We start from the raw sequence: 26,846 nt of genomic DNA on the forward strand, positions 1-26,846 counted from the left end.
AAAATAATGAATTTCTTGGTCCTAGTTATAACTTATAAGTACTTATTTAAAGTTTATAGTTGAGCAGATAGATCATGTTGGTCCACTACCAAGATGTTCTTAATATAATAGGTATGTCTGTATATTTAAGCCATATATGGCCATATAGCCTATATAGGTATGTCCTAGAAATAATAATATTATACAGGTGGATTATTTTGTACCAGCCCTGGAGACATAATATGACATCCGCCCACTGTGCAACATACTAAACTTAATTATTTCAACTTACAATAATTTTTCATTATTATATCTTGGAAATGTCATTATGTCAAGAAATCATGGACCTGGTGTTATATCATTTTCGGTTCCAAATTCTAATCATAAGTCCAATATTAGTGTTTGTACTTCGACTTAATTTTTCAACGGTCTCTATATAGCTGTTTCCATGTCGATTGACAATTATTATAAAATAAATTAATATTTTTTTTTTTAACTAGTAATTGTCAAATCTGTAAAGAAATATTTTTTACAATAAGCACAAGTGATGTTTTCAATTTATAAGAAATATTAGAAAATGAAAATATACAACATTTCAGACAGGTTTGTGTGAACTATGAAGTGGCCTTCCAATATCCATTTACCGAACATACCACAACATTTAATCGGTGGTTAGTCAATTAATAGATCACGACACCATGCTCGTTTTAGGCGCCTTCTGGGGTCACCGGGGTAGTGGGAACAGATAGTTCTGAGATCAAGGGGTTGAGGAGATTGGGCGAATTAATTTGTTGGATACCGATTAGTAGTATAATTCGAGACGTAGTATGGGGGATTTGGTTATTTGGTGAAGGCATTTGGATTGAAATATTTGTAGGAAATAAAAGAGGATTAAAACAATGATCAATTAAACAAATTTAACAGCCTACTCAAAATCATTCACCCACGGCAACAACGCCCTATTTCCTCCCTCTAAAAACGGCCACGACTATATATTTTAATTATAATTTATAACTTTTATATTTATTATTTTTCGCTGACTATGTAAAATAAAAAGGCTCAATATATTTTGTTCACGGATGCTGGTGGTTTCGATCAAAAGCTCAACAGAACTAAATGAGTCATACAGTCTACCTACGCACGAGCGTAGCTAACTGCTAACGTACATTTATAAGATCGTTGTCGGCTGACTGCTGAGTATGCGTAATTAGATATTAGGTACTTGTTATATTATCATACCTTAAAAAATATTATAGTCTATACATTTTTTAATAGTTGATTTTACTCTAAGAGTGCTCAAAAATAATAAAAAAAACGATTTTAGGTGAAAGCGTTGTATCTGTTTTAGGTGAGGATAAGTGCAAATCCATCAACATTTCTGGGGAGCTGCTAACATTTTTAACATAAATGTGAGTGGGAGGGCTTCGATCCCACACAACTAAAAATCTGTATATTTTGGGGGGACTCAGCCCCTCAGCCTTCCTGCGATTTGCGCCTATGCAGCGTGGGTCTGAGAGAGAAAACAAATATTGCGCTGAAATCCTCTGAAACAATAATAATAATACCGTTTATAAATAATCTATTAGATTCTGGGGTCTCTTTGGGGGATTGTTCTGGAAAATTTAAATGATCTAAGGAGGTTCATATCATTATTTGAATTAAACTAAATTCTAAACGATTTTTGTGAAAATCAATTGTTTTATTTATTTCATTCAACACATTAATCTCAGTTTTCTAGTACCTCTAGATTTCTCACGAAATTCATATCGATCATCTCATAGCTTTCATATTCAAAACCATAAAAATATGCATTTCTATCCTATTTCAATAATTTTCATAGATTTCACTTTTCCAGAACAACCCCACTGGATTTCGAAAGGTTAGGCACTTACCATGTTACCACAATAATATAACTTATTTAGTCACCCTATATCTAACTCTTCTTAGGTATTTGGATTGTTGATTTCTTCAGATTACCATTGTTGACAAACTCTAAAATAACAGTATAAAACAATGCTTCTTAACTTTACGACACCCATATAAAAATGGCGACACACTTACCTAAGAGTATGCTACGTTTTCTCCGTCTTATAATTAATGTCAAACATGGCAAAACAATTTTGTCTCGGGAAAAAACCGAGAAGGCTAGTGATAACTTAGAAACGAAATTTTCAGCACTTAAAAAGGAGAAATTTGACTGGGCAATATTATTTTTATTTTTTCGATATCGGAACTTCAAAAAGTTATTGAATTTTGAAAAACACAAATAATAATGGATTTGAAACAATAAGAACGTATGATATCAAAACAATAAAAACGATATTAGCCAACGTTCTCCTTTTTATGAGGTGAAGATTTCGTTTCTCAGTTCTTTCCCGCAAAAAATTCGTTTTTGCTATATTGTACATTTGTTTGAAGGAGACAACACTGAACACATGCGAGCTAAAACGGTCAGACAGCCTATGATATTAATATTATATTTGATGATATTATTGTGAATAAAGTAATTTATATATTTACCTATATACATAAAAATTTGTTTTAAATTTTCAATCCTTAGCTATAAAAGTTGAACATTTTATAAATTTTTGACTACAAAAGAATTATTAGAATTTAAATTTGATAAATGTTGTCAAAATTCAAACTTTAAATGCTTATAAAAAAAAATTGTGCCTATGTATTTTTCATATTTTTAAACTGCTATTGTAACAATATATCAGGAGCCTTGGATTACATTTTTACGCTTTTTTACCCAACAAATAAAATTGTATTGATATTTATAGAAAAAAAAAATAAAAAAATGGAAACTAAAAATATCCGTAAACAGCTCAAAATAAGTCAAAATATGTGAAAAACGTTATGGTGTATAGAAAATGCTAATATAAACATTGAGTCAAAATTTCATGTACCTAGGGTCATTTGTTTTAGAGTTGCACCAAAAACCAAAATCGATTTTCTCGAAAACAGATTTTGCATAAAAATTCCCGTTTTTCCTTAATATTACTTTTGTTTTTCACGTTGCTTTTACTTTTGACCCCCCAAAGTACCAACTAGATTCACTTTCCTATCAGAAAAGATACTTTTGAAGAAAATCCAAGCATTTTTACTGTCCTAAAAGGTGATGACAGACAAAAAATTAAAACCTTTATGTAAATTGAGAATAATATTATCTTTCCAATTGTTTTACTCATTTGTGGTTATTGCCATCACATCATAACCTTTTATAGTGTCATATATTAATTTTATTTTGAACACGTAGGTAAAACATAAATAAAAATTTGGGAAATGGAGTGGCCGAGCAGACGGTTAGGCGTCGGTTGCAACGTTCGCCGACGCCGGTTTAATCCCACAGGCGACAGGCGTCATTTTTCTTCGTGCAGTCACGATGTTCGGAGCGAGGCCGCCACCCCCCGCCCGGGCGTGGCAGAAACCTACGGGTGACCAAATTGAAATTCTATCAAAACCAAACTCACGTGTTTACCAACCGACAGTACCCTCCCCTACAAACAGTTAATGGCCATAGTTGACGGACTTAATGATCAATAAACTTTATAGGTTTAAAAATTAAAAGTCTCTCGTCTAAACGTTTTTCCTAACTTTCAAAAAAATTATTTTACATATAAGTAATACCTATTTAATACACGATTCTTTTATTATTAAAAATGCATGTTCAAAAATCACACTTAATTATATTAGCTTTATATACACGAGTAATTGTTTTAAAGATTTAAACCATAGCATTGATTAAACATTATGAATGGACATTATGGAAATTAATAGCATCATCATTATAATGAGCATTTTATAATATGTTTACTCGTTTGTTATTACCAAGACATTTTAAGAATTCAATGATTCAATTTCCAGTTTGACTATGAATAATGTAAAACTATAAATAGTTATTACTTATTTATGAGGGAACAAAATAAAATAACATAACAAAATTAAACTGAATATAGTAGTATATCTAAATACTACAAATTGGTATCAAAATATATTGTTTAATAAAAAAATGCATACATATTATGAAAATTGCAAAATATAGATGATAATAATTGTATTCTAATATTCTAGTAAAAAATCACTTTATTATAAATAATCTTCAATAATAATCTAACAGTAAATATAAAATAAATAATCAGTTATTGCTTAAAAAAAATTGGTATTGTATAAAGCATATTACATATAAATAAGAACATATAAATTGTAAAATATATTATATTATAATGTTATTACATGTTTAATACCCAATGGCACTTAATCAACATTTACAAGATAAGTAATAAGTACTATATATTATCAAAAAAGGAGATTTTTTTAATCAGACTTCATCATTAATCATATTATTTTGAATTAACATTTTTAATATGTTGGAGCTGTTCCATTTTTTTTTTGTATGAATATAAATACTTCAAGTCACAAAAATTTTGCTTTCTTTCTAAATTACAACAATCAACTATGCTGAATGAGTCATATTATAAATAAATCGCCTGACTAATAATATACAATATTATATAGTAAAAATGCAGAACATTAAAATAAAAAGTGAATTAATCTTACTGTCTATATAAAAAAATCAGTCAAACATTTTTGTTTTCAATAATTAGAAATACAATATAAATCATAAATGGCCACATTTTAAAAAGGATATAATACAATAGTAAACTATACACTGTTGTCTTTTTTCAACAACTTATACCTAAGGAAAGGATATGTTAAGTTATAACAACATATCAACTGTTAATTAAATATTATATTCTAATATCTAATATTTTAGTAATAAGATTAGCTTCATATAATAAGATTTGTCAAGGTTAGGTTTTTAAAATAAAATGTAGAACTACAACATTTTAATTAATACGAAGAAATTAAATTATATTAGAATAAAAATAAGGTTTTTAATTTGCCCAAAATGTAAATATATGAAAAATATCACAAAAATAAAAAAATACGATAAACTTTTAAGGAAGTTTCAACAATAGATAAAAAGTGAAAATTATTAAAAACAGAAAATAACTTTAAAATATGAAAACTGTGATGTCAACTTAAGCTTACAATACATATACTTAAAACAATTGTTTTCAATAACTAAAAATTAATGGTTTTGATAGCCCATTATGAAATTTGATATTTTTTAATAACTAGTAATTCGTAGCTGTAATTTAAATATTTCAAACTTAAATCAATAGTCAAAAGTCACAATTGTTTAATAACTTTCATTTTTGATCATTAAGAGTTTTTTTTCTTTTGGATACTCTATTATTTAAAAAAAATGTAATGATATATTTTACACAAATAATACAGTTAAAATCATTTAAAATACTATAGCACAAAACTAATATTTTTAAAATGTTATGCTTACTAAAATATTTTTTAAAAGTAAGGATTCAACAAATATATGTGGGGTTTTAATCCTACAACAGTAGATGTCGTCCTGGTACATAAAGTGTGTGTAGCAATGGGCATAGACAAGAGTAGTAGCGAGCAGTCAGTCAGTGAGAAAATAGAGCATGCGTTGTGAACTTGTAACATTGAAGTCACAACATCCTATTGTGTTTATAACATTGAAGTGTGTTTTATATTTGTAACAATTTAATAAAGTGTAGTTATTACCAATAATGCCTGTAGGTATTATTTATCTATTTATTATTGATCAGTCTCCCCAAAATCCAACATATTTTTCTTACTAAGTAACTAATGTATAACATCATAGTTTTTTAATATGTTCAATAGTATTCATGGAACTATGTTGTGGAGCGAATTTCTATCAAATTAATTGTAATATCAACTATTAATTGATCCACGCATCTGTATACTGTTAAAAAATTAATTGCTTTATATCATTATTTATTAATAGTAAGAATAAGATTGTGCATGAAACAACAATAGACACTAACTTACTAGACGTAGGTAAATTACATCATTTTTTTTTTAAGAAATGTGAATATTTAGCAGATACTTGAAACTATTATCCAGAATTCTATATCAGTATAAAACATTAGATCTAAAGTTTAACGGATTAGCATAATCTTTAAGTGAGGTCTTAAGTGATTTTTGAGGTTGCAGTCCTCCACCTTCTTCATATCTATAAACTTACTATCTTAAGACAATTCTATTGTGACAGGATTTTGTGACATATATGCGTTCTGTGAACTATCAGCCAACTGTTGATCATTATTATTACTTGTGTTTGATGGCCTGTAAGTGAGAAGAGAACCTGCAGCTGGTATGTTGTGTGTTACAAGGCTGATAGGATGAGTTGGCGGTGGCATTGTAGCAACCATAAGTGGAGCACCTTCTAAGGATATTGGAACTTTGACACCACTCACTGTTATCATTGCAGTGCCATTATTGTGATCAATATCATTTTTATCCACAGTTATGATTTGGTTACCTTGAGAATTCTACATAATAAATAAAAAAAATTGCATTTTAATTAAATAATACATTTGATTATTATATTTAATATATAGTTAGAGTACATTATGCTGATTTTTTATATTGCCTCATTCATGTGGAAACATAAAAATTCATGAAAATCAGTAATAATATATATTATATAGTACAGAAGACTCTCGGTAACTCGAACCTTGATAACTCAAAATTTTCGACATCTCGAACAAATTGAATTCCCCTTCAAATAACAATAATACATTAAGATATTGATAACACGAAATTTTTAATAAGTCAAATTTTTTTTTTCCCCTTGAGCTTCGAGTTACCGAGAGTCGACTGTATATAAGAATATTAGATTTATGACTTTGTGTTATATAATTCAAACCATAGAATTGTAACGTAAGTAATGTGAAATTTGGGAATGATGTAGCCGGGGTCTCCAATGTTTTTTTTTTTTAAAACAGGCCATATCCAATATGGATCTAGGACAATTGGTCCCCACAAAAAACTGTAGGGTAGGGAGGTAATAACTAATGAAATTTAGAGAGAAGTTTCATTTTAATATTTTATCTTTTCATAAATTTATAATCGAATTTAAGTAATTTTCACACAACTCTAATAAATATATATAGTTTTTGGAGTTCAAGGTAAAAATATCAGTTAGATAGGCATATCGATAATTGCCTCTAAAGTATAAGAAGGGTAGGTGTGATACATTTTAAAAATACAAAAATATATAATAGCAACCAGATTGGAGACCCCTGATCAAGATTGTAGGAAAGAGATATTAGATAAGCAGATATTATTCTTATGATAGGTCCGTGGCCCATGCTAGTAACAAGTGAGTAATTAAAACTATTAACTAAACATTCCTAACTTAAAAGTGAGAGAATCTAAATTGTTTTATGACACAATACTACTAGGTATTGATTTTGTTCTCTTAGTATGCACCTGGTATTAATCTTCTAAAATACTAAAATAAATATACATTTTCTTACTTCTTGAAAGTATTCAATTTTTGGTCGTTGTACTTGCACTAATTCTATATCTAGAAAAGGTTTATTATCGATTTTGTTATGCGCTGAAGATAAATGATATTCAAGTTTGTGTTTTCGATCATAACTCATACCACACAATGGACATCTAATAAATAAAAATAAAATTGAATTGAAATAGAAATAAATAATTGAATAATTAATCAATATACAGTAGTCAATACAAATAAAAAGTGCTCTATTTGTAAACATAATTTACAATTTTTTTTGAATATTTAAAACACACTAACTTAATACTAAGACCGGGGCTATACACAGTGGAATATGCTGTGTATAGCCCCGGCCTAATAGTTTAAATCAGTGCCTACTATTTTAATGGTAATTATCAACAGTAAAATATTTAATATACCTATTTATATTATAATTTGTTTCTAGTGAAATTTAATGAACCATCAAAGTTAAAAAATATTGGATATAAGCCACAACTAGAACTTCTAAAGGATTAAGAAAATTGTATATTTTTTAATTAAAAAAAAATTGATTTTGCTTTAATTATTATTGTGCAAGGTAATTCATTTTTAACTTAATCATGTTAATTGTTTTACTATTCTACTGTATAAAATTGTATAGTGAGTTGTATGATACACAATTTACATTATTTTTAATTTTGTATTATTTAAAATATAAATTAGCAGGCTGCAGGCACATCTAAACTGGTAGAGAGAAGCCCCCAAGAACAAAGAACACAGTTCAATAATTTCAGTGAACAATTTATCAAAAATCTTAGTGCTATTTTTTTTTTTAAATTTGAGTACAACAATTAACAATTAAAAATGATTGACTCACACATGATTTCTGTTTCTTTTAGGCCCAAGTCCTCCATTATTATTGTGGATATGCACATGCGCGTTCATGTTATACTTTTCTGCAAAACGTTTCCCACATATTGGACAAGCATATGGTCGCTCTCCAGTGTGAACTCTTAAATGCCGCTTAAGATGTGATTGAGATAAGACAGCCAAACCACATTCGGAACATTTAACATGTTTTTCACCTGTATGTGTCATTGTATGTATGTGAAAACTTTTTTGATGAATAAACCGCTTCCCACATAAATCACATTGAAACCGTGTATATCCAGTATGAATGGGAATATGTTTTTGTAGACCAACTTTTTGTGTAAAAGACTTATTACAGTATTCACAAGTAAAAGGATGTATGCCATTGTGCATTCCAATGTGCACATCTAAAGCTTTTTTCATTTTATAGGCTTGACCACATATCTAAAAATCAATATTAAGATAATAAACAAATTGGAAAAAAAAAAAAAAACGATAAGTAAGATACCTCGCAAACATAAGGCCTCAAACCACTGTGTGATTGTATATGAGATTTTAACTCTGTCACTGTCCTCCATTTTTTGTCACAAAGTACACAACTATGTATAGCCGGTAAACACGCGCGTTCACCAGAACGCGAACTACCCCTTTTGTTCCGCCCTTTTTTTAATTTATTATCAGATTTTTCTGATCCGGATGAAGGAGCTCTAACTTCGTCAACTGCACTTAAACTATCTTCAATGATGTTTTCTTCAATAAAGTTAATTTGTTGATCTTCTTTCCATTCAAAATCATCATCTCCAATTTCTTCCTGTACAATTTCCTCCAAGTACATGCTATTATCAATAGAAAAATCAGGTTTCACATCAATTATCACACCTTGAGAAGATTGATTTGAATAATCAGCATTAGCTTCAGTGACTATGATTGAACCAGTATCACCACATTGGGAGGTTTCATTTTCAGCTACAAACAATAAATATTAGAGCCATTAATAAATATTCTAAGAATAAGGATAAGTTAATTACTTTTAATAGTTTGAGAAATTGAATCAACTTGATCATTAATTGACTCTTTATCCAAAGTCTTATGCTCTTTGGACAAATGATTGTTTAACGCTTGTTTAGTTGAATAACTTTTATCACAAGATGAACAAACGAAAAGTTTTGGATTTTGGTGAACTATGGTAAAATGATTCTTTAAATCAGAAGCTCGTTCAAAAGAAACATCACAATTGTCACATTTGTAATTAATACCAACACTGGCAACACAAGGTTTCTTTGATTCTTAAAAATTAAAATTCGAATATATTAATTTTAAATCGATATTTTTTAAATTAAAACTTATATAATATTAACATTTATTTATTTCAAATCCTCACTTGTTTCACATATTGGTTCTGCTGTGTGCTTGACGTCTACTGTGTGCTTAATGTCTACTGTGTGCTTGATGTCTACTGTGTCCATATGTTCTGTATCATTTTTATCAATAAGTAGACTTTTATCTTCTGAAGTATCGGAAGTACAATCTTTAGAATTGTCATCGTTGTCCATAGTTTCATCAGCTTGTATGCTATTTATGATATTCTCAACAATCTAGCAACATGATAAAATAAAAAAATTATTATTTTAAAAATGAAATTTTCACCCATAAATTCATATAAAAGAATCTCTTTACTTTGATATTTCTAATTTTTTTATGAAAAATTAATAGTTGAATTATATTTAAAACAACTACAATATTGACACGATTACAAAACTTAAAAAAAAAACTTTTAAATAGAAAATAGTTTATGTACATTCTGCTAGTTTAACTACTTTTAAGATAATAGTATCTATTATCAAGAATTAACCTAAGAAATTAAAAGAAAATATAAGCATAGGTAAATAATAAGTATACTTAAGGCCCCTGCAAATGTGTCATTTTTAAGAAGTTGTGTTTGGGCAATTATTTCGATTCTGCAATTACTGATCGTCTTTGTGTGGGTAGTAAATAATCATTAGTGTGTCTACTATCACCCGCGACCCGCATCAATTTACAGTTTATTGTTATTTCTTATCTGGTTTATGGTCGCACATCACACATACACAAGTAATTTAAAGTCATTAGATCAAAATATTCAAAACAAATTTATGGATGAGAAATAGCCGTCGCACTGACAAAAATAAATGTACTTCTAGTTGTTTGATTTAAAAAATGTAAAGATGTATGTGTTGATAAACAAGTTTACTTTGCATCGGTCGGAGCACTTTTTCAATTTTAGCAAATTCTTGACGAGAAAAAAATATTTTAAGTTTTATAAATTTATAATATTCAAAATATTCAAAAATATCTAAAATATAAAAAAATATGCTCCGACCGATGCAAAGTAAACTTGTTGACCAATTAAAACATCTTTACATTTTTTAAATCAAACCAATAGAAGTACTTTAATTTTTGTCGGTCGCTAAGGTCGTTTTGATGAAAAATTAATAGGGTTTGCAGGGGCCTTAACATAATACATAATTTGCAAATAACAGCAAACAACATCCAATAACAGCATATCATTAACAATTTCAAACCAACAGTTAAATTGTCATACTTGACTTATCACAATACTTTTATTAAAATTTAAATTTAAAAAACTGTCCAACGAAATAGTAATATCAATGTAATAGTTATAAGTTATTACTTATTACCTAAAATGTACCACTAGTTTACCAATAATTTAACTATTGTAAGATGGTAGATTTTACATTGATTTTTTTTTTTAGAGATTACCACTAGCTTACATTTGTTCTGAGATATTTTAAAATAAAATCTTTGTTCAAAATCCAATCTAAGCTTTTATACTACTCAAAAACACAATTATTGTAAACTAAATAGCATTCTTGCCCTGCTCTAAATCTAAAAATTGATCTTACTAATTTACCTCATTTAGAGCAACGGATGATTTTTCGCTATTTTCATCATAATCATTAAAGGATGTTTCATCATTTTCTAGTTCACTCTGTGAAATTTTAACAATTTTTGTTTGAACCATACTATCAACAACATTAAAATCAGTAGCGTCTTTATATTCAACGCATGTAGAAGTGTAACGTTTAATTATGTCAGTTTGAAGCTTTTTGAAACGTGTAGATATCTGATCCAATTCATCAAAAAGTGTAAAACACCTATAAAAACAGTATACATATAATATTAGTGAGATCTAACCATTACAATCTAAAGTATTTAATTGGCACAGGCTCTACAATACAAAATGGAACAATACTTGCCTTCGACACAATACAGAGCTTCTCATAAGAGAGGGATTCAAAACCTTTTTAAGTATTTTTGACATAACATCTATTAGCAGAATGTCTCTTTGAGGCATAAATGTACAGTAAATATTGTACGACGAACGTGTAGTAACTTTGATATTGCATATAAAACATTTTAAACTCTGTTCTTCCCTTTCTTCTAAAGCAGAAGACATCTTACCAGTTTGTATTTTGTATAGGTACTTAAAAATGCCTGAAATAAATTACAGCATAAATAATTAGTATATTTTCATTAAATACACAGCCGTTAGATCCAGATAATATTGCAGGTTTCGTGTCTATATTAAGCATTTTAGTATTTACTTCCGGTAGAATAAGTTGGTATTTTGGCATATTGCAATTGTCACAAACCGAGACTCTTAAGAAATTGTATCATACTGTACATTACAAATGTTATGTTTTGATCACACAGGTGATATCAGAGACAAAAAATGGATAATAATCGAAATAAACTACCTCCCCTACATAAGTATAATTCGCAATAAGAATGACGACAATCGTAGACGAGAAATTTTAACGGTTTACAAATGTGAAACAATTTGACCATTACCTATTACAAAGGTGAGCCGGTGCCGCGCTTGAAGACCGTACCTACAGGGCCTTTGTTTCGATAATCATCATCGTCATCATTATTGGCATTAGGCCGTAGGGTCAAATGTTTAGAATCGAGTCACGTCCTCGGCGACGACGAAATAATAATCATAGGTAGTATTTATTTAAAAGCCATGTCGTATCGTCGCTGGGAATTTTCGACGACGGTCGGTATCAATGTCGAGTTATTAAAAACGAAACGAATTTCTATCGTCAATCGTCATCAGTCGAGACTCGCGGGTCGACAGAGCGAATTACATTTCAATTTTCCGTCTGGCCGGCGGCGGGAAAAAAGTTGCCGACCGTCGATATCCGCGACCTCGGCTGACCAACGATTAGCCCGAAAACTGAAAAGCTTGAAAGCCGCCGTCGCGCATTTTACGGTACCCTTGGTGCGCGCGGTCCGCCAAACGCACCGCCATTTTGTAAACCAATGTCGCGCGACTCCACCATAATCGGGCCGCCGCCTTCCCGTTGCCCAACGGCCGCCGATTGGAAATTGTTGCTACTCACCAAAAGCGTTTGTCCGTCGGAAACACACCGTGTGGTCACTCACTCACTCACTCGTCGTCCGCCGAGCCAGCGACGGATCTACGAAAGTTATGACTTTGCTCTTCGCAAACCAATCCCCGTCCTTTCGTTTGTTATTCAGTTATTGTCGTCCTACGTCGTCTCGTAACTCGTTAATCATTTCTTTTTTTCATTTTTATTCTACCCATGACGCCTCGCACAGCTCATTTATAAGTTATAACCGTTCATAACATCATGCCGGATATTGTCGCAGAATCGCTTATCTATGCGTTATCTCCTATCTCGTTCTAACGACGACGCAACAGCAATAACTGGCAACTTACTGCGGTCTGCAGCGCGGTTTAAGATATCTCAGTGGCTGAGCAGCCAACAATAATATTAATTAATTAATTTCACGGTCCACGATTAAAGATAGGTATAATATACACCAGTATATAAGATATCTTCTCTACATCGTGGTCAAGGTGTATATCAATACACCTTGATCATGGTAAATAGTATAATCAGTGCCGCTACAACTGTAGGGGCAGCCGGGGCAATGTCCCAGCAGAATGCTAATCGTTGACTCAGGGGGCCCCGAATCTATTTTTAATTTTAAATAACTTCATATGCATTGTAATCTAACGTTTAAATCAAATAAAATTTTTATATGCTATCTAATTCGTTGTCGAAGACCTATTTATCCATAATAATATAGAAATATATATTTATCTATAAATGGTCACTGGATAGGGGGCCTTCACATTATATTTTTAGGCTTTTTGAAAAGAAAATCACCCTAACTATTTATTTTTGTATAGGCAACCTATAAAAAAATATTATTAGGGCCTCATACATTGACTTTGTCCGGGGCCCCAAGAATTCTAATTGCGGCACTGAGTATAATATCTTTAATCGTGATTAATACAGTACAATTGATTCTAATATGAAGCTAGAATGATGAATACGAGTTTAGTCATGACTCATGATTTTAAATTTTAACCCGGGATTCCGGTTATGAACCTTTCATGGAATAATATTTTCTCATCAGATTTATGAACAGTAGCCAGACACGGAATCGTGGACGTTCCTCCCCCGCCGTTTCGTCCCCGTAGAAAAACGAGTCCACAGACGTTTCATCTCCATAAATTATTAAGATAGGACTTTTGGTCCTCGAGAGTTATAACATAATGTTATTTAACCATAGAACATTTGGTCCCCCGGGGGCCAAGTGTCCTATTTTAATAATAGACAGGGACAAAACATCCTTTTACCTCGGACATGGGGAAACATCGTTCAGTATTTTGTAATTTAACCCCTAATTAATAAAGAATTAATTGAACCATCACCCAATGCTATTCAATCTAAAACACCCAGATTTTATTACGAATTACAATACTTGCTATGAAAGTCGAAGGTACTTACTACTTGGTAATATAGTATTAGCTCGAATAACTATGTCAACAAAATATGATATATTATACTACTATATCAAACCATAATTTATAACTTACACTAATTAATAATATATTTATATAAATTAGTATAGTACAGCAAAACAATTAGCCATTAGGTACATATATTTGGCAAACAAAGTGTTATACAAAGAAATTTTTTTTTTAAATAAGAAAAGAATGTATTACAAGATGAAGTAAGCTTATAATATATTCTAAAACCGTATTAATTGTAGTAATACCTATTTAGCATGATAAATTGAATTTATAAATTAATATATAAAAAAAATTACATATAAATTAATAGCTATCAATATTTTATAAAATGAAAATATAAAAAATTATACAGATTATAACTTATCTATAAGATATTTATTTAAATTAAACTTCACTGTCCTGAAAAAAAAAAAAATTAGATTTATAATTCAATACTAGTAAGTATATTAAATAATATTATGATGACATTTTTAAATGGGAAAAAAGAATATTATTAGATGAAAATAGTAAATTATTATTAATTTATAGGTACAAAAAATGTTGATAAAATTATCATTGGTACAAAATAACATTTAATACAAAATTTATATAAGTTTTAGATTCTGAGCGAAGCATTGCATGTATTGGCTTCTACAATGTTTTTTTTTAAAAGGTATTTAAGTTATATAGAATATTCCTCATAAAGGAAGATACACTCAAAACCTACAGCCGAGAGACTAATTTGGTTTTTTAATTATAAAACTGGATGGTTTAAATACATTAATGGAATTTTATGAAAATTAAAAATATTTTTAATGAAACTTAATAGTAACTATATTTAATATTTACTAATAATAATAAAAAATATAAGTTATTTACTTACCGAGCAATATTACTGACACAGTCAAAACTAACGCTACATCTGTATTTAGGGGTTTCCAATTTACCATCCCCTAAACGTATTAAAAGTCCCAAATCCGATAATGTATTAATCTATTACAAAAATTAAAACATTATAATTATTAAATATAATAATTAATCTTGGTACATATTGAAATAAATAATTAATCCATATATTTATACACATAATCAATTGACATTTTGAATAATGTTTTATATATAATTACTTGCGCTAAAAGGTTGGCAGTCATGTTTGTATTTTCTTCAATAATAGCATAAAATATTGCTAATAAACGATCTAACGAGAAAGCTTTAGGACCAACTAGTTGACTAGCAGAATTTTCTGTTTTATTTGTTAACCGATTAGTTTTTCTTTTTTTGTTTGATGCTTTAACAAACAGTTGCCTATCATATTTTGGTAAATTAAATGATGCAATATATGCAGCAATTAAAAAATATTTGGCATAGTATGGTAAATCCAGAACAAGTTTTTCAAATGTTGTTTTTTCATCAGACAAACTATTGACATTTTCCAAACTGAAATCATAATCATTATAAGTAATTAAATTTATTTATTTATCACCTGGGAATTTAACTAAATAATTACAACTAATTAGGTTATTAAATTATGTTAAGAAGATGTTAGCGCACTATTTGTTTTCTCTCTGACCCACGCACAACTTATCAAATGTATGTGTAGCAGAAGTGCAGAACCAACCTTATGTTGTTACTTTTAATTTTAGAGTGAAATCACCTATTATCAAACTTTCAATTAAGAACGTTACCTGTATCGCTACGTTGGCTATTTTTTGATATTTTAATTTGCATATAAGTTATAACCATTTAATAATTATAATCCTAAAATGCTTATTAATTGCATAAAAAATATCGTAAAATGCCATCGTAAAGATACAGGTAATGTACATAACTTAAAGTTTGATTATAGGTGAATGTTCACTCTAATATTAAAAGTAACAACACAGGGTTGATTCTGCTAAACATAAATTTGTTGTGTTGCGTGGAGGTCAGAGAGAGAAAACAAGTGGTGCGCTGACATCCTTTTAAAATAAAAACCTTTATTTCCTGTAAGTTCTACAATTTAAAAAATAATCAATCATACAATTTTTAATATTAAATTATCTTTATACTCAGGGTCAGGAGGGAAAGCATACAAATGATTTACTTGAGGTAAAATTTCCCCTTCCATGCGATTACCAGTCACCTTATGGCTTAGGGCCCGTTTTACAATCATAGTTTAAACCACAATTACGCTTAACCCACTGATTTTACTGGCCGAATTCAGTAGTTTAACATCAGTCTAGCTATTGTAATACGGGCCCTTACACAGTGAAACTTTCATATTACAGTCTCATGAAGCAATAAATGGAATTGAATAAATTTGGTTCACAAAAATATTTTGATAAACAAAAAAAGATGTCAAATGGAAGTTTATTGTAACATGTCACAGTTAACTCTAGTAGCCCATTTTAGACCAGTTTTAGGCAGAAAATGTGCAGACTGAACACAATTTAGATGGCTAGTGGTTGCGTTCTTTCATGGTACAGAGTATTACGTATTTATTTCTTTCTAAAAATGTATGAAAAGTTTCTTACACCTATTTTCTTTTAATATGTGCTAAACTAAAATATATTATATATGTATTAAAACTTCAATATAATTAAACATACTATGGTATTAAATTAAATATAAGTATTTTTTAAGTAAAGATAAAACATTTTTGTATAGCTACCTTGTTCCTAGATAAACATTATTTAGTAATAAGTGAATACTAGGACTTATTTTTCTGAATAGTAAAGTTTGGTTAGTTTCTGTACATGATCCATCTTCTATTGGCTCTACATACTTGATGAATAGGAGATTTGCCTACAAATTAAAAAATATATAACTCCACATGTAATAATATTATTTATTGATTATCTTATAGAATTACCAAATGTTTTAGTTCTACTAAATCTCGACAGCTTCCATAGAATGATCCCAAAAAAACATTTAAAAAATTTTGGTAAATAGATAAACTCCAATTGTTTGGTTTATCTCTTAATAAAATAGCAGATATATCATCTACACAAAATAATAAACTCAATAAATTATTTGGATTAATAATATCTATTTAAAATATTACCACTATTATACTGTTCAAACAATATTGGTATACAATTAATGTCCTCATCAAATTTAGAAGGAAGTACTTGGCTAATAAATATAACACAAAGCTGATAACTTTTTATTAGCTCTTGTAATTTTGAAAATAAAACTATTTGTTCTTGTGCTAACATCTCACAATTATCCAACACTATAATCACTTGTTCTTTTTGAATTTCAGCTTGTTTCAATATGTTTAAAAATTGCATAAAATTATCACACCGATTAGGTATGTCACTTTGCTTAATTTCTATAAAAAAAAATAAAACATATATGTAAAATTTGGTTATGTTAACATATTATATTACCCACATATTATTTACTTACTTAATAAATCTTTTAAAATAGGTTCAAATAATAATCGACTTGTGTAACAGCATATAGAATTCACAATGGATGATTTGACTGACTCTTCAAGTAAAAACATCAAACGAGTCACTAAACTTGTTTTACCAGTAGATGGTAGACCATGGATAAAAACACATGGAGGTAAAACTCCATCTTCCTGTAGAATAAAAAACCATAATATAATACCTAGATAAAAATTAAACTCTGCAGTTACAACGCAAATAAGGAAAGATACTTTTGTGAGTTGTCTCATGAGCTAACAATAAGAGTTCAAGAGACTTTGAAACTCCGAGGATTAAAAATAGTTTTGCATCGAATCTGGATCTGTTACTGTATTTTCAAATGTGTATTAACAAAAAAAAGTCGTACTTACATTTAAAAATAAGTTAGCCAACGTATTTATTTGTACCTGCCTAAAAGGAAATTCAGAATTTAACGTATCTTTTATTGAAATATTTTTTGAATTCGCTAACATCATGGTAAGCTATAAAGCTGAAAATGTTATGAAATATGAATTATCAAACAGTGAACAGTACTATTGTAGTGATTTTGTAGTTCAACAAGTATAATTAAATATTAACTGATACATTTAAACATTTTGTAAACTATATAATTATTAAGAGTTATGACGTGCATCGTGCAGATGTATTTGAAGTTTGAACAATAAAACATAATATTATTTGTTAATATTATCAAACATTTGATTAAAATTGGAGGGAAAATTTCATAGCGATAGTAGCATATAATCAATGGGGAAGCAGCACGATTAAAGCACGAACGATAATTATAATTATTACAACAATTATTATTAACTAAATCACTATTATTATAAATTATAATAATCATAGTTCGTGGATTAAAGATATTCGTGGGAAGCCGTGAACTGTGAAGCACATTATTATTATTATCATAAAACATTATTACATCCATTGACCATTATCCCCATAGCGGCGTAGGCGCGTAGCATATTATAATTTATTATTAATATTTAATAATAATATTATCTTTAACTGCGGACTGCGGACTGCGGACAGTGGACGTGAATTATTAATTTGATTTAATCATAATTCATAGAAAACTACCTATATAACTTAAAACTAGACATAGGTATAAACTATTAACATTTTCCTATTTTATTTTTTAAGTTACTATAGTTACTTGGGCATTCACTGATTCACGAACACTGAGTAATGACTAATGATTCCTGAATATTCTGTTGAAGTGTGTAATAAATAGTTATTGTCCGTGTTCATATTCAGGGATGTATTAGTAAATTATGTTTTGAGCACGAATTAATATATTACCTATCTTAATTCGTTGTTTTGAGTATACGCCATATATTCTTAAAATATACTATTGTTGTGATAGAAGATCAGAGTTGCTTACTTGCCTACTCTATTAATTCTCAACCAACACGTCATTTACAAGTAACAACACAAACACAAATTATTCATACTTGTTTTATAATATAAATATATTTTTACCAGTCGATCAATTTCATAGACCTGATGATCTATGATCTATTTACACATCAGTTATATTGATGATTACTCTGTATGGTTCTCAAGCGGTGAGGTTGTGGTGTGGCAAGTCACCATAAAGAATAAATAAAATAGAATAATAAAATAATATGCTCATGGTGCCCACCTCGGCAACTCCATTCAACATATACTTAGGAAATTAATAAGTTTTGACGCACATGCATCTTTGTAAAATATATTGTTATTAGTATACGCTCCAATACACCCCTGAATTCATATTATCCATATTATGATATATTTTGGTATTTGTGCATCACAAGTCACAACATGACAAATAGATTGTTATGTTTAACAATTTTAGTTATAAAATTCTGGAATAATTAATAATTTTTAATAGTGATGAAGACCTGGCATTGGATAAAAATCTGTGAGTCATGACAAAATTATATACTGTAATCGATCAATTTTAGTTTTCTTGTACCTAGTTTATCTGCAATACCTACACACACATCCAAATCATGTCTCCGTGACTATATCTCTTGCAATGTGAAAATTTAGTAATGACTTGGTTCATCATAGTGTGTGTAACTTCAGTGTGAGGCCTTTCTCTGTTTGTTATCCATGTCTGTAGAATGTTAAACGTCAAAGCCTAAGGCTCTGAACCTAAACACCCTCATGGCTGAATAAACATAATTTAATGCGTGTGAAAAAATTATTTATTAGGAGGGGCCTTTTTGCTATAATAATAAATATATTTTACAGTATAAATGATTGTTGCTGGTAGTACCTATAGTACAACTATAAAAAAAATTTGTTTTCCACTTAGTACAGCCATGATAATTCTACTGTGATATTAAAAGTTACTATTGTTAATAATGTTTAACGCTGGTAGGTAATTAATAAATTTATTTTCCAATTGGCCAACATAAGCAGTTATCTATATTCTTACACAAAAAGTATAATGAATAGTGTTAGTATAAAAAAGTAGGTCATTCAGTGTTAGAGGCCTGCAACTTTAACTTATGATCAAAACAGAAGTTTTCATACTTCATGGATATTATATTAAGTAGGTAACTACTAAATAGCCTCTTATTTTTACATTTTTGAAATTATAACTGTAACTAATTAGAAAGTTTGATCAATTTGCCCAGACTCACTAATTTATCAATGTTTAGAATGTTTGGACTCAAGTGTGGACTACAATAAGAACTAGTAACAGACAGAAATAAATTATATAAATGTGCCAGGTTCATATTGATTTTTTGGAATATAAATATTAGGTAGTAATATTACCTACTTGTACACAGAATAAATGGCACATAAGTGCATACAATTAGAACTAGGGTTCTAACTTAGGGTTATGTTCAGTTTGATTGTTTATTACAAATATAAATAATTTAGAAAATGTTTACAATATAAACTTAAAAGATATTACATTTTATTAGCGTTTACACGTATTATAATTGAGCAATATAAAATATATAAGAAAATCAGTTTTACTAAATTAATGGTGGAACAAACGCAAATTAGTATGAGCCAACACAACGTTTTGTTCATTGCAGTAATTGATTACTTCTTGGTCATTTGTTGAACCAGATGGGCAAGCTATGTATTCAACTCCGCTCTAAATACAATTTATAAAATAACAATATTAGTATTATAATATAACGAAAATGTTTACGACTTTTTATGAAGTATACCTGGACAGCTCTTTCGATGTTATCACTGAATGGGAAAAACGCATCTGATGACAATACAACTCCTTTCAACTTAGCAGACCAGGCAAGTCTTTCTTCGGGGGTTAGCTCGGCAGGAATCACATCAAACAAACTTTCCCATCTAGCGCGTGAAAGACCGTTTCCAATAGTTTTACCAATGTAATCATCAATGGCATTTGCTATCTGAGCTCTTTTGACTGATTTTTTAAATTTCATATTTAAAACATATGGATGTTGCCTCAACCACCTACAAACAGACAAACCAAACTATTATTCAATTCAAATGAACTGCAATGCAATTTTGCTTACCAATTATCAGCTTTATCCCCAGCTAGTCTAGTGCAGTGAATTCTTGATTGTTGTCCAGCTCCAATTCCTATGGCTTGACCATTAAAAGCGTAACACACTGAATTACTTTGGGTGTATTTCAATGTTACAGTGGCAAGAATCAAATCACGTTTAGCTGCTTCTGTCATCTGGAAATATGTAATTTATATTCAAGCAATATTCAATAATACATTTTAGTAAAATTAAGATAATCTTACATCTTGTCTTTTAGTTACAATATTGGTAAAAAGATTTTCATCGATTTTTCCATCATTACGTTTCTGTTCTAAGGTCATTCCAAACAAAACTTTACGCTCAACAGCCTTAGGTGTATAATTTGAATCCATTTGTAGTACACAGTAATTTCCATTTTTTTTTTTTTTAAGCAAATTTAAAGCTTCATCGCTATATCCAGGCGCAATTACACCATCAGAAACCTGTAAAAAAAAAAAAAACATTAAAATGCAATCATAAATGTAACAGTATTATTATAAATAGTAACTTACTTCTCTGGAAATAATTTTAGCAGTAACTAAATCACAAGGATGTGATAAAGCAATAAAATCTCCATATGAAGACATACGATCAGCTCCTCTGGCACGAGCATAAGCAGATCCAAGTGGAGTCATAATTTCAAGTAAATCACTTACCATACATAATGAAGCCTATGAAAAAAGTTTCCTTAATAGGTAAATCAGAAAAAAATTAAATTTAAATCAAATAATTATTTTACTTCAATTTCATTTAATGGTATGCCCAAACCAGCTCCAGCAGGACTGACATGCTTAAAAGATGTAGCAGCTGGAAGACCAGTTACCTCTTTAAGTTCTTTAACCAATTGCCAGCTATTAAAGGCATCACATAAATTGATGTACCCCGGTGAACCATTAATTACTAAAATAATTGAACAATAATATATCAATTATTACATTTCTAAATGGTTAAGGCTTATAATATCAAACAACATATTATATTATTACAAATGGTACATTAAATTATGTTTAAAATATCTAAAAAGTAATTCGAGAAATACTGATTTAGAACCTATACTTTTTATTACTATTATTATTTTTTATACATTAATGTAATATTGTGTTTTAAATCTAGTTTAAAATAAATAAAAATTACATGTTTCAAGATTGAACTTTAAAAAATTATGTAAATAATTATACTATAATAGGTAATATACCTATCATAAATGTCTACCAAGAAGCATTACAACTTAATTAATGTCATGGATGAATTTTACAGAATCAAATGAAATACATTCCAATAGGCTTTAATAAACTTAAATAGGTACCTAAGTAACATTTATATTTTATTGATATTGAAAATATACTAACTAACTATATTTATAACCTCATTTATTACCAAATTTAAATTAATACTTATTTTACATGAGCTACATTGCCTACATTACCTTTTAATGGTAGTTTTAAATCTGTAGTGAAAAGTTGTGCTGGACATTGGTGAGGATTCATCCCATACCTTAAATTCATTTGACTCTCACCGCCTGCAAATTTCTTGCGAAAATAATCTGATATACAATCATCATAAGTTGCTGTATGCGTAAATGCCTTTAACGCTAATTTTTTTCGGGTTTCTAGAAGCGTATCTTTGTTCAATGATATTTCGTTGGATATTACCAAATAGTCTGCAGGATCACAAAGTACTGTGACACGTTCATGATTTTTGGCAGCAGCTCTCAATAGTGTTACACCACCAATATCAATATTTTCAACAGCATCTTCAACGTTAGTATCAGATTTGGCTACAACCTTTTCAAATGGATATAAGTTACAGACTACTACTTTTATTAGGCTGTAGTTGTTCTTCTTTAAATCGTCCTGGTCAGCAGGTATTAAACGCGCTAATATACCTAAAATAGAAGTGACATTCATAATTTCAGGATTAGTTAATATTATGTATATGACAAATTATACATTTTATAGTAGGTGTTATAATTATAAATTGTTTGTATAAAGGCTACCTCCATGAATTGCTGGGTGTAAAGTTTTCACTCGGCCCCCGAGTATTTCTGGTGCTCCAGTGAATTCGGAGACGCAAGTAACTGGTAATTTTGCATCATTCTTTATATAAGATGCAGTTCCTCCACTTGCCAACAACTTAAAACCAGCTTCTACTAAGCTTTTCGCTAGCTCTAATAATCCAGTTTTATCCGATACACTAATAAGAGCTAAAAAAAACATAATGTTGAATAAATAATTTAGTTGAAAGAATATAATATATTAAATAATTATAACAGGACAATTTATTTTGTTTTTGTATAGTAAACTAATTATGCTACAAATTCGCTAGACTAAACAGGTGTGAAAAATAATGCACCGGTTTAGTCTAGAAAATGTCTAGTATCTGTAATGAAAAATGAAAAATGAAAAAATAATCTATTATACCTCCATGCAATTACATTTAGGTACTAGTAGGCAGTTAGTTAGTTAAATTCTTAATATGTTGAAGTTACTTATTAGTGTTGCGCTAGAAATTCACTAGGCTAAACCGGTTTAAAATTATCCCACATTATCCCACACTAGTTCAAAACATCCCAGAGCGTTTTTTTTCACACCGGTAAGCTTAACAAATTTCTAGACGGTTACCTTATTATAATTTATAATAAAAAAAAATTATTTAAATGAGTCAATATACGAAATTTACAATTTCATTATTAAAGTTTAGTTACCCAAATTATCAGTAGTCGCCATAGTTTCGCAATGTAGGTATTACAAAAAAAATTCAAGTTGAAATTATTTAAAATTATTCAAAATTCTGAAATTTTTAGATTAGTTAGTGAAGAAACACGTGTTGATTATTCCCTGAGATTGGCTCTGTGCCTGGTCTCGCCTCTGTGACGTCTGTCTATAGCCTGGTACTATTGGTAGGAGGTAGCAACTAGCAATAGCCTGGAGCTGATTTATTATAATATTATCATTTATCAATGTTCATTTATCAGTTAAATACTGTTCCACGTTCACCGGTTGATAACCCCGAGAAAATTAGTCAAGAAATCAAGACGTGACCATCGTGTACCCACCACGAAATCGAATTAAGATAATATTATTATCTTAATTTGTGGTACCCACTGGCCACTAGTCACTACCAATAATCACCATAAATGATATTAATTCCACAGGCATATAAATATTGTTTAATATGTCTAATGATTAATTCTGAAAAATTATTTCACAATCTATTATTTGATTACAATACCGTTTAATGTTTATTAAAATATTATTAATTGTTTTTTTTATATTAATCATGTAATTACTATCAATGTAAAAATTGTAATACCTACTACTCTGTTGTTTTTGTCTATACAATCACCAAACTATATATTCGTATTCTCTCTCAAACCTACATCCAACATAGATAAACGCTTTCGTATAAAATCGATTTTTATGACTTTTTAGTAATCTTAGAGGAAAATTGGTAATCACCTACTACAAAAATTATAGAAAATAATATTTTCAAGGGCTTAACAAACCTTAGGCGCAAATCGCAGGGGTGCTAAGGGTGCTTAGCACCCTGAATTTTAATGCTAGCACCCCGAATCCTGTGATTATAACTTATAGTACTACTACCTTAACATTTCCATTATACCTACCTAATTACATTTCAGTGGCGGTTTTGACATGCAATTTTACAAGGTCAGTCTAATTTACTGATTTACTGATTTACTGATTTGGTGCCATAGCGCCCGTCGCATGGGCAAACTAACTCCGATTAAGTTCAAACTCCACAAGTGCCATTATAATACCCCCCTTCAACTCCCTACCAAATTCCAGGTTGGCCCGTCGATTTTCACTTCCGGGTTACTTGTCGCAGAAATATCACAAACTTAAAAACTTAACCAAAAATTATGAAAAATTTCAAGTGCCTACCTCGAAAACCCATGTAGCTATAAAACAAATCAGTAATTTATTCACATAATCGAATCAGTAAAATCACGCGCCGCCGTCCAGGAATTCTGCTGATTTGCTCTTACACTCGCAATACTTAATCAAATATTATGACATTTTTTACACGGTATGGATTGTACCGTATTTAAATACCTTGGAAATTTCAAGTGCCTATCTCGAAAATACTCTAGTATAACTTAATTTCAATGAATGATAAATGTGTACAACTATTAAAATATTAATCATTGCCTGTGTTAAATTTTGCAATATTAATAAATGAGAATGCAAGAAAAATATGCGACTTATTTTTTAATTTTAATAAATACTATTTGAGTGTTACTGCTAAGTAGCAGGAGACTACTACACTTAAGACTTCAAGTCCTGTATAGATGATATTTATTTTTGTTTTGTTCACGCTCATATGCTTATTGTAACCGTTACAGATTGAATATATTCTAATAAATGTTAAAAAACAAAAAAATAATATTAATAAATATTATGACATTAGACTCATAACGCTATAATATTATTAGGTACGTAGTATTGTATTAGTGATGGTATATTATAGTAATATACTTTAAACCAAATTTCAATATATTATTATGAAATGCTACACTTAATATGAAATCAATATAGCAATAATTGTATATACTTAGGGATTACAAATTAATAATAAATTAATAGCCTAATTTATGCATACATTTTTATATCAAAACTCACATTGTATGATAATGATTAACTTAAAAATGAAAATTGTTAATTACTATATAATCATTGGCACATAAAGATAAATTAATAATTATACTGATTTGGGTATGACGGCTCTGATTTAAATGAGATACATACAACCGCACGAGATTTTGTATTACCATTCAGGCACAAATGACAAATCCTTCATTTTAATCATATTAGGTACATTAAATTTCAGGTATATATATGGATGGATTCTAAGTCATACTCAAGTGCTATATTTTAGTAACTATTGTATAGATAGGTACTTTTTTGTAAGAAGTAAATTTGAGAAAAATGTCTTTAACCCTCATAATTAAATTCCAAACACAAGTCCTAAACAAATTATTATAGTTTATAACACTTTTAGGTTAAACAAGACTATATATATATATATATATATTTTTTTATTAAATTTAACAAATTAAACAAAAACTTAAACTTTCAATTAATTACTTTTCTTAGTGACGGTATATATTATAGCAATATATTTTATAAAAACTGTATAAACCAAATTTGAATATATTGTTATAAAAACTGGACTTAATTCCATACAATTTGAAATCAATATAGCAAAAATCCATTAAGTATTGTAATTTATTGGTAAAAAAAAAACAGTTAATGCTGCATACTTTATACATACATTTTTATATCAAAACTTAGGTACATTGTATGATAAAGATTAACTTAAAAATGAAAAGTGTAAGTTACTATAATATGATAAATTATATAATATTTCACATATGGATGGATTCTAAGTCACACTCAGTGCAATATGTTGCTTTATTTTAGTAAGTATTGTATAGGTAGGAACTTATTTTGTAAGAAGTAAATTTTAGAAAAATGTCTAACCCTCATCATTTATTTCCAAACACTAGAGATACAACTTTGGGTACCAAAATTGCACCTTATAACATTGTAAATACACTACAGGTACTAAAAGGTACAACTGATTTTCATTTATTGATATTTTGTAAAACAAGTTGCTCAGCCCATTTATTATTATTATATTATGTTAAGACACATTATTATGAAGGCAAATTACCAAATAATTCAATGCTATAAAAACATATTAACATTATATTATATGAGCAGTTGTCATAATAATGCACTTAAAATATATGCACTAGTTGTACAATGCTACATTCAAAATTAAAATAAATCCAAAGAACAGCTAACCTTAGTGGCTTAGCCCGTGACAAACCTTTAATTTTAATTGTAAAA

The 26,846-nt window shown here is 29.1% G+C and overlaps 3 protein-coding genes across 4 annotated transcripts; all 3 read right to left on the reverse strand.

The window, feature by feature from the left end:
• Positions 1-4,047: 4,047 nt before the first annotated feature.
• On the reverse strand, positions 4,048-12,846 carry LOC100575342 (zinc finger protein 37 homolog). Of its 2 annotated transcripts, none has more exons than XM_003244632.4 (9): positions 12,616-12,846; positions 11,467-11,704; positions 11,121-11,364; positions 9,591-9,804; positions 9,238-9,495; positions 8,718-9,175; positions 8,217-8,653; positions 7,374-7,518; positions 4,048-6,383 (listed from the first exon to the last, which is right to left on the reverse strand). In XM_003244632.4, exons 2-9 carry the CDS (start codon positions 11,664-11,666, stop codon positions 6,081-6,083), a joined length of 2,259 nt encoding a protein of 752 aa, XP_003244680.1. In that variant the 5' UTR covers positions 11,667-11,704; positions 12,616-12,846; the 3' UTR covers positions 4,048-6,080. The 2 variants fall into 2 exon arrangements, with proteins under 2 accessions (XP_003244680.1, XP_003244679.1); XM_003244631.4 differs by lacking the exon at positions 12,616-12,846 and adding an exon at positions 12,062-12,605.
• Positions 12,847-14,416: 1,570 nt separating this feature from the next.
• LOC100575695 (origin recognition complex subunit 5) lies at positions 14,417-18,110 on the reverse strand. Its single transcript, XM_008185086.3, has 8 exons — positions 17,827-18,110; positions 17,433-17,610; positions 17,086-17,355; positions 16,894-17,024; positions 16,693-16,826; positions 15,170-15,479; positions 14,926-15,035; positions 14,417-14,462 (listed from the first exon to the last, which is right to left on the reverse strand). Exons 1-8 carry the CDS (start codon positions 17,929-17,931, stop codon positions 14,417-14,419), a joined length of 1,284 nt encoding a protein of 427 aa, XP_008183308.2. The 5' UTR covers positions 17,932-18,110.
• Positions 18,111-20,173: 2,063 nt separating this feature from the next.
• Positions 20,174-23,893, reverse strand: LOC100168194 (bifunctional purine biosynthesis protein PURH). Its single transcript, XM_001945636.5, has 9 exons — positions 23,678-23,893; positions 22,970-23,176; positions 22,400-22,858; positions 21,713-21,873; positions 21,486-21,644; positions 21,198-21,416; positions 20,962-21,128; positions 20,635-20,899; positions 20,174-20,558 (listed from the first exon to the last, which is right to left on the reverse strand). The coding sequence occupies exons 1-9, from the start codon at positions 23,697-23,699 to the stop codon at positions 20,439-20,441; spliced, it is 1,779 nt and encodes a 592-aa protein (XP_001945671.1). The 5' UTR covers positions 23,700-23,893; the 3' UTR covers positions 20,174-20,438.
• Positions 23,894-26,846: the final 2,953 nt, after the last annotated feature.

The sequence above is a fragment of the Acyrthosiphon pisum genome, chromosome A1 (genome assembly GCF_005508785.2).
Source record: "Acyrthosiphon pisum isolate AL4f chromosome A1, pea_aphid_22Mar2018_4r6ur, whole genome shotgun sequence".
Classification (NCBI taxonomy): Eukaryota; Metazoa; Arthropoda; class Insecta; order Hemiptera; family Aphididae; genus Acyrthosiphon; species Acyrthosiphon pisum.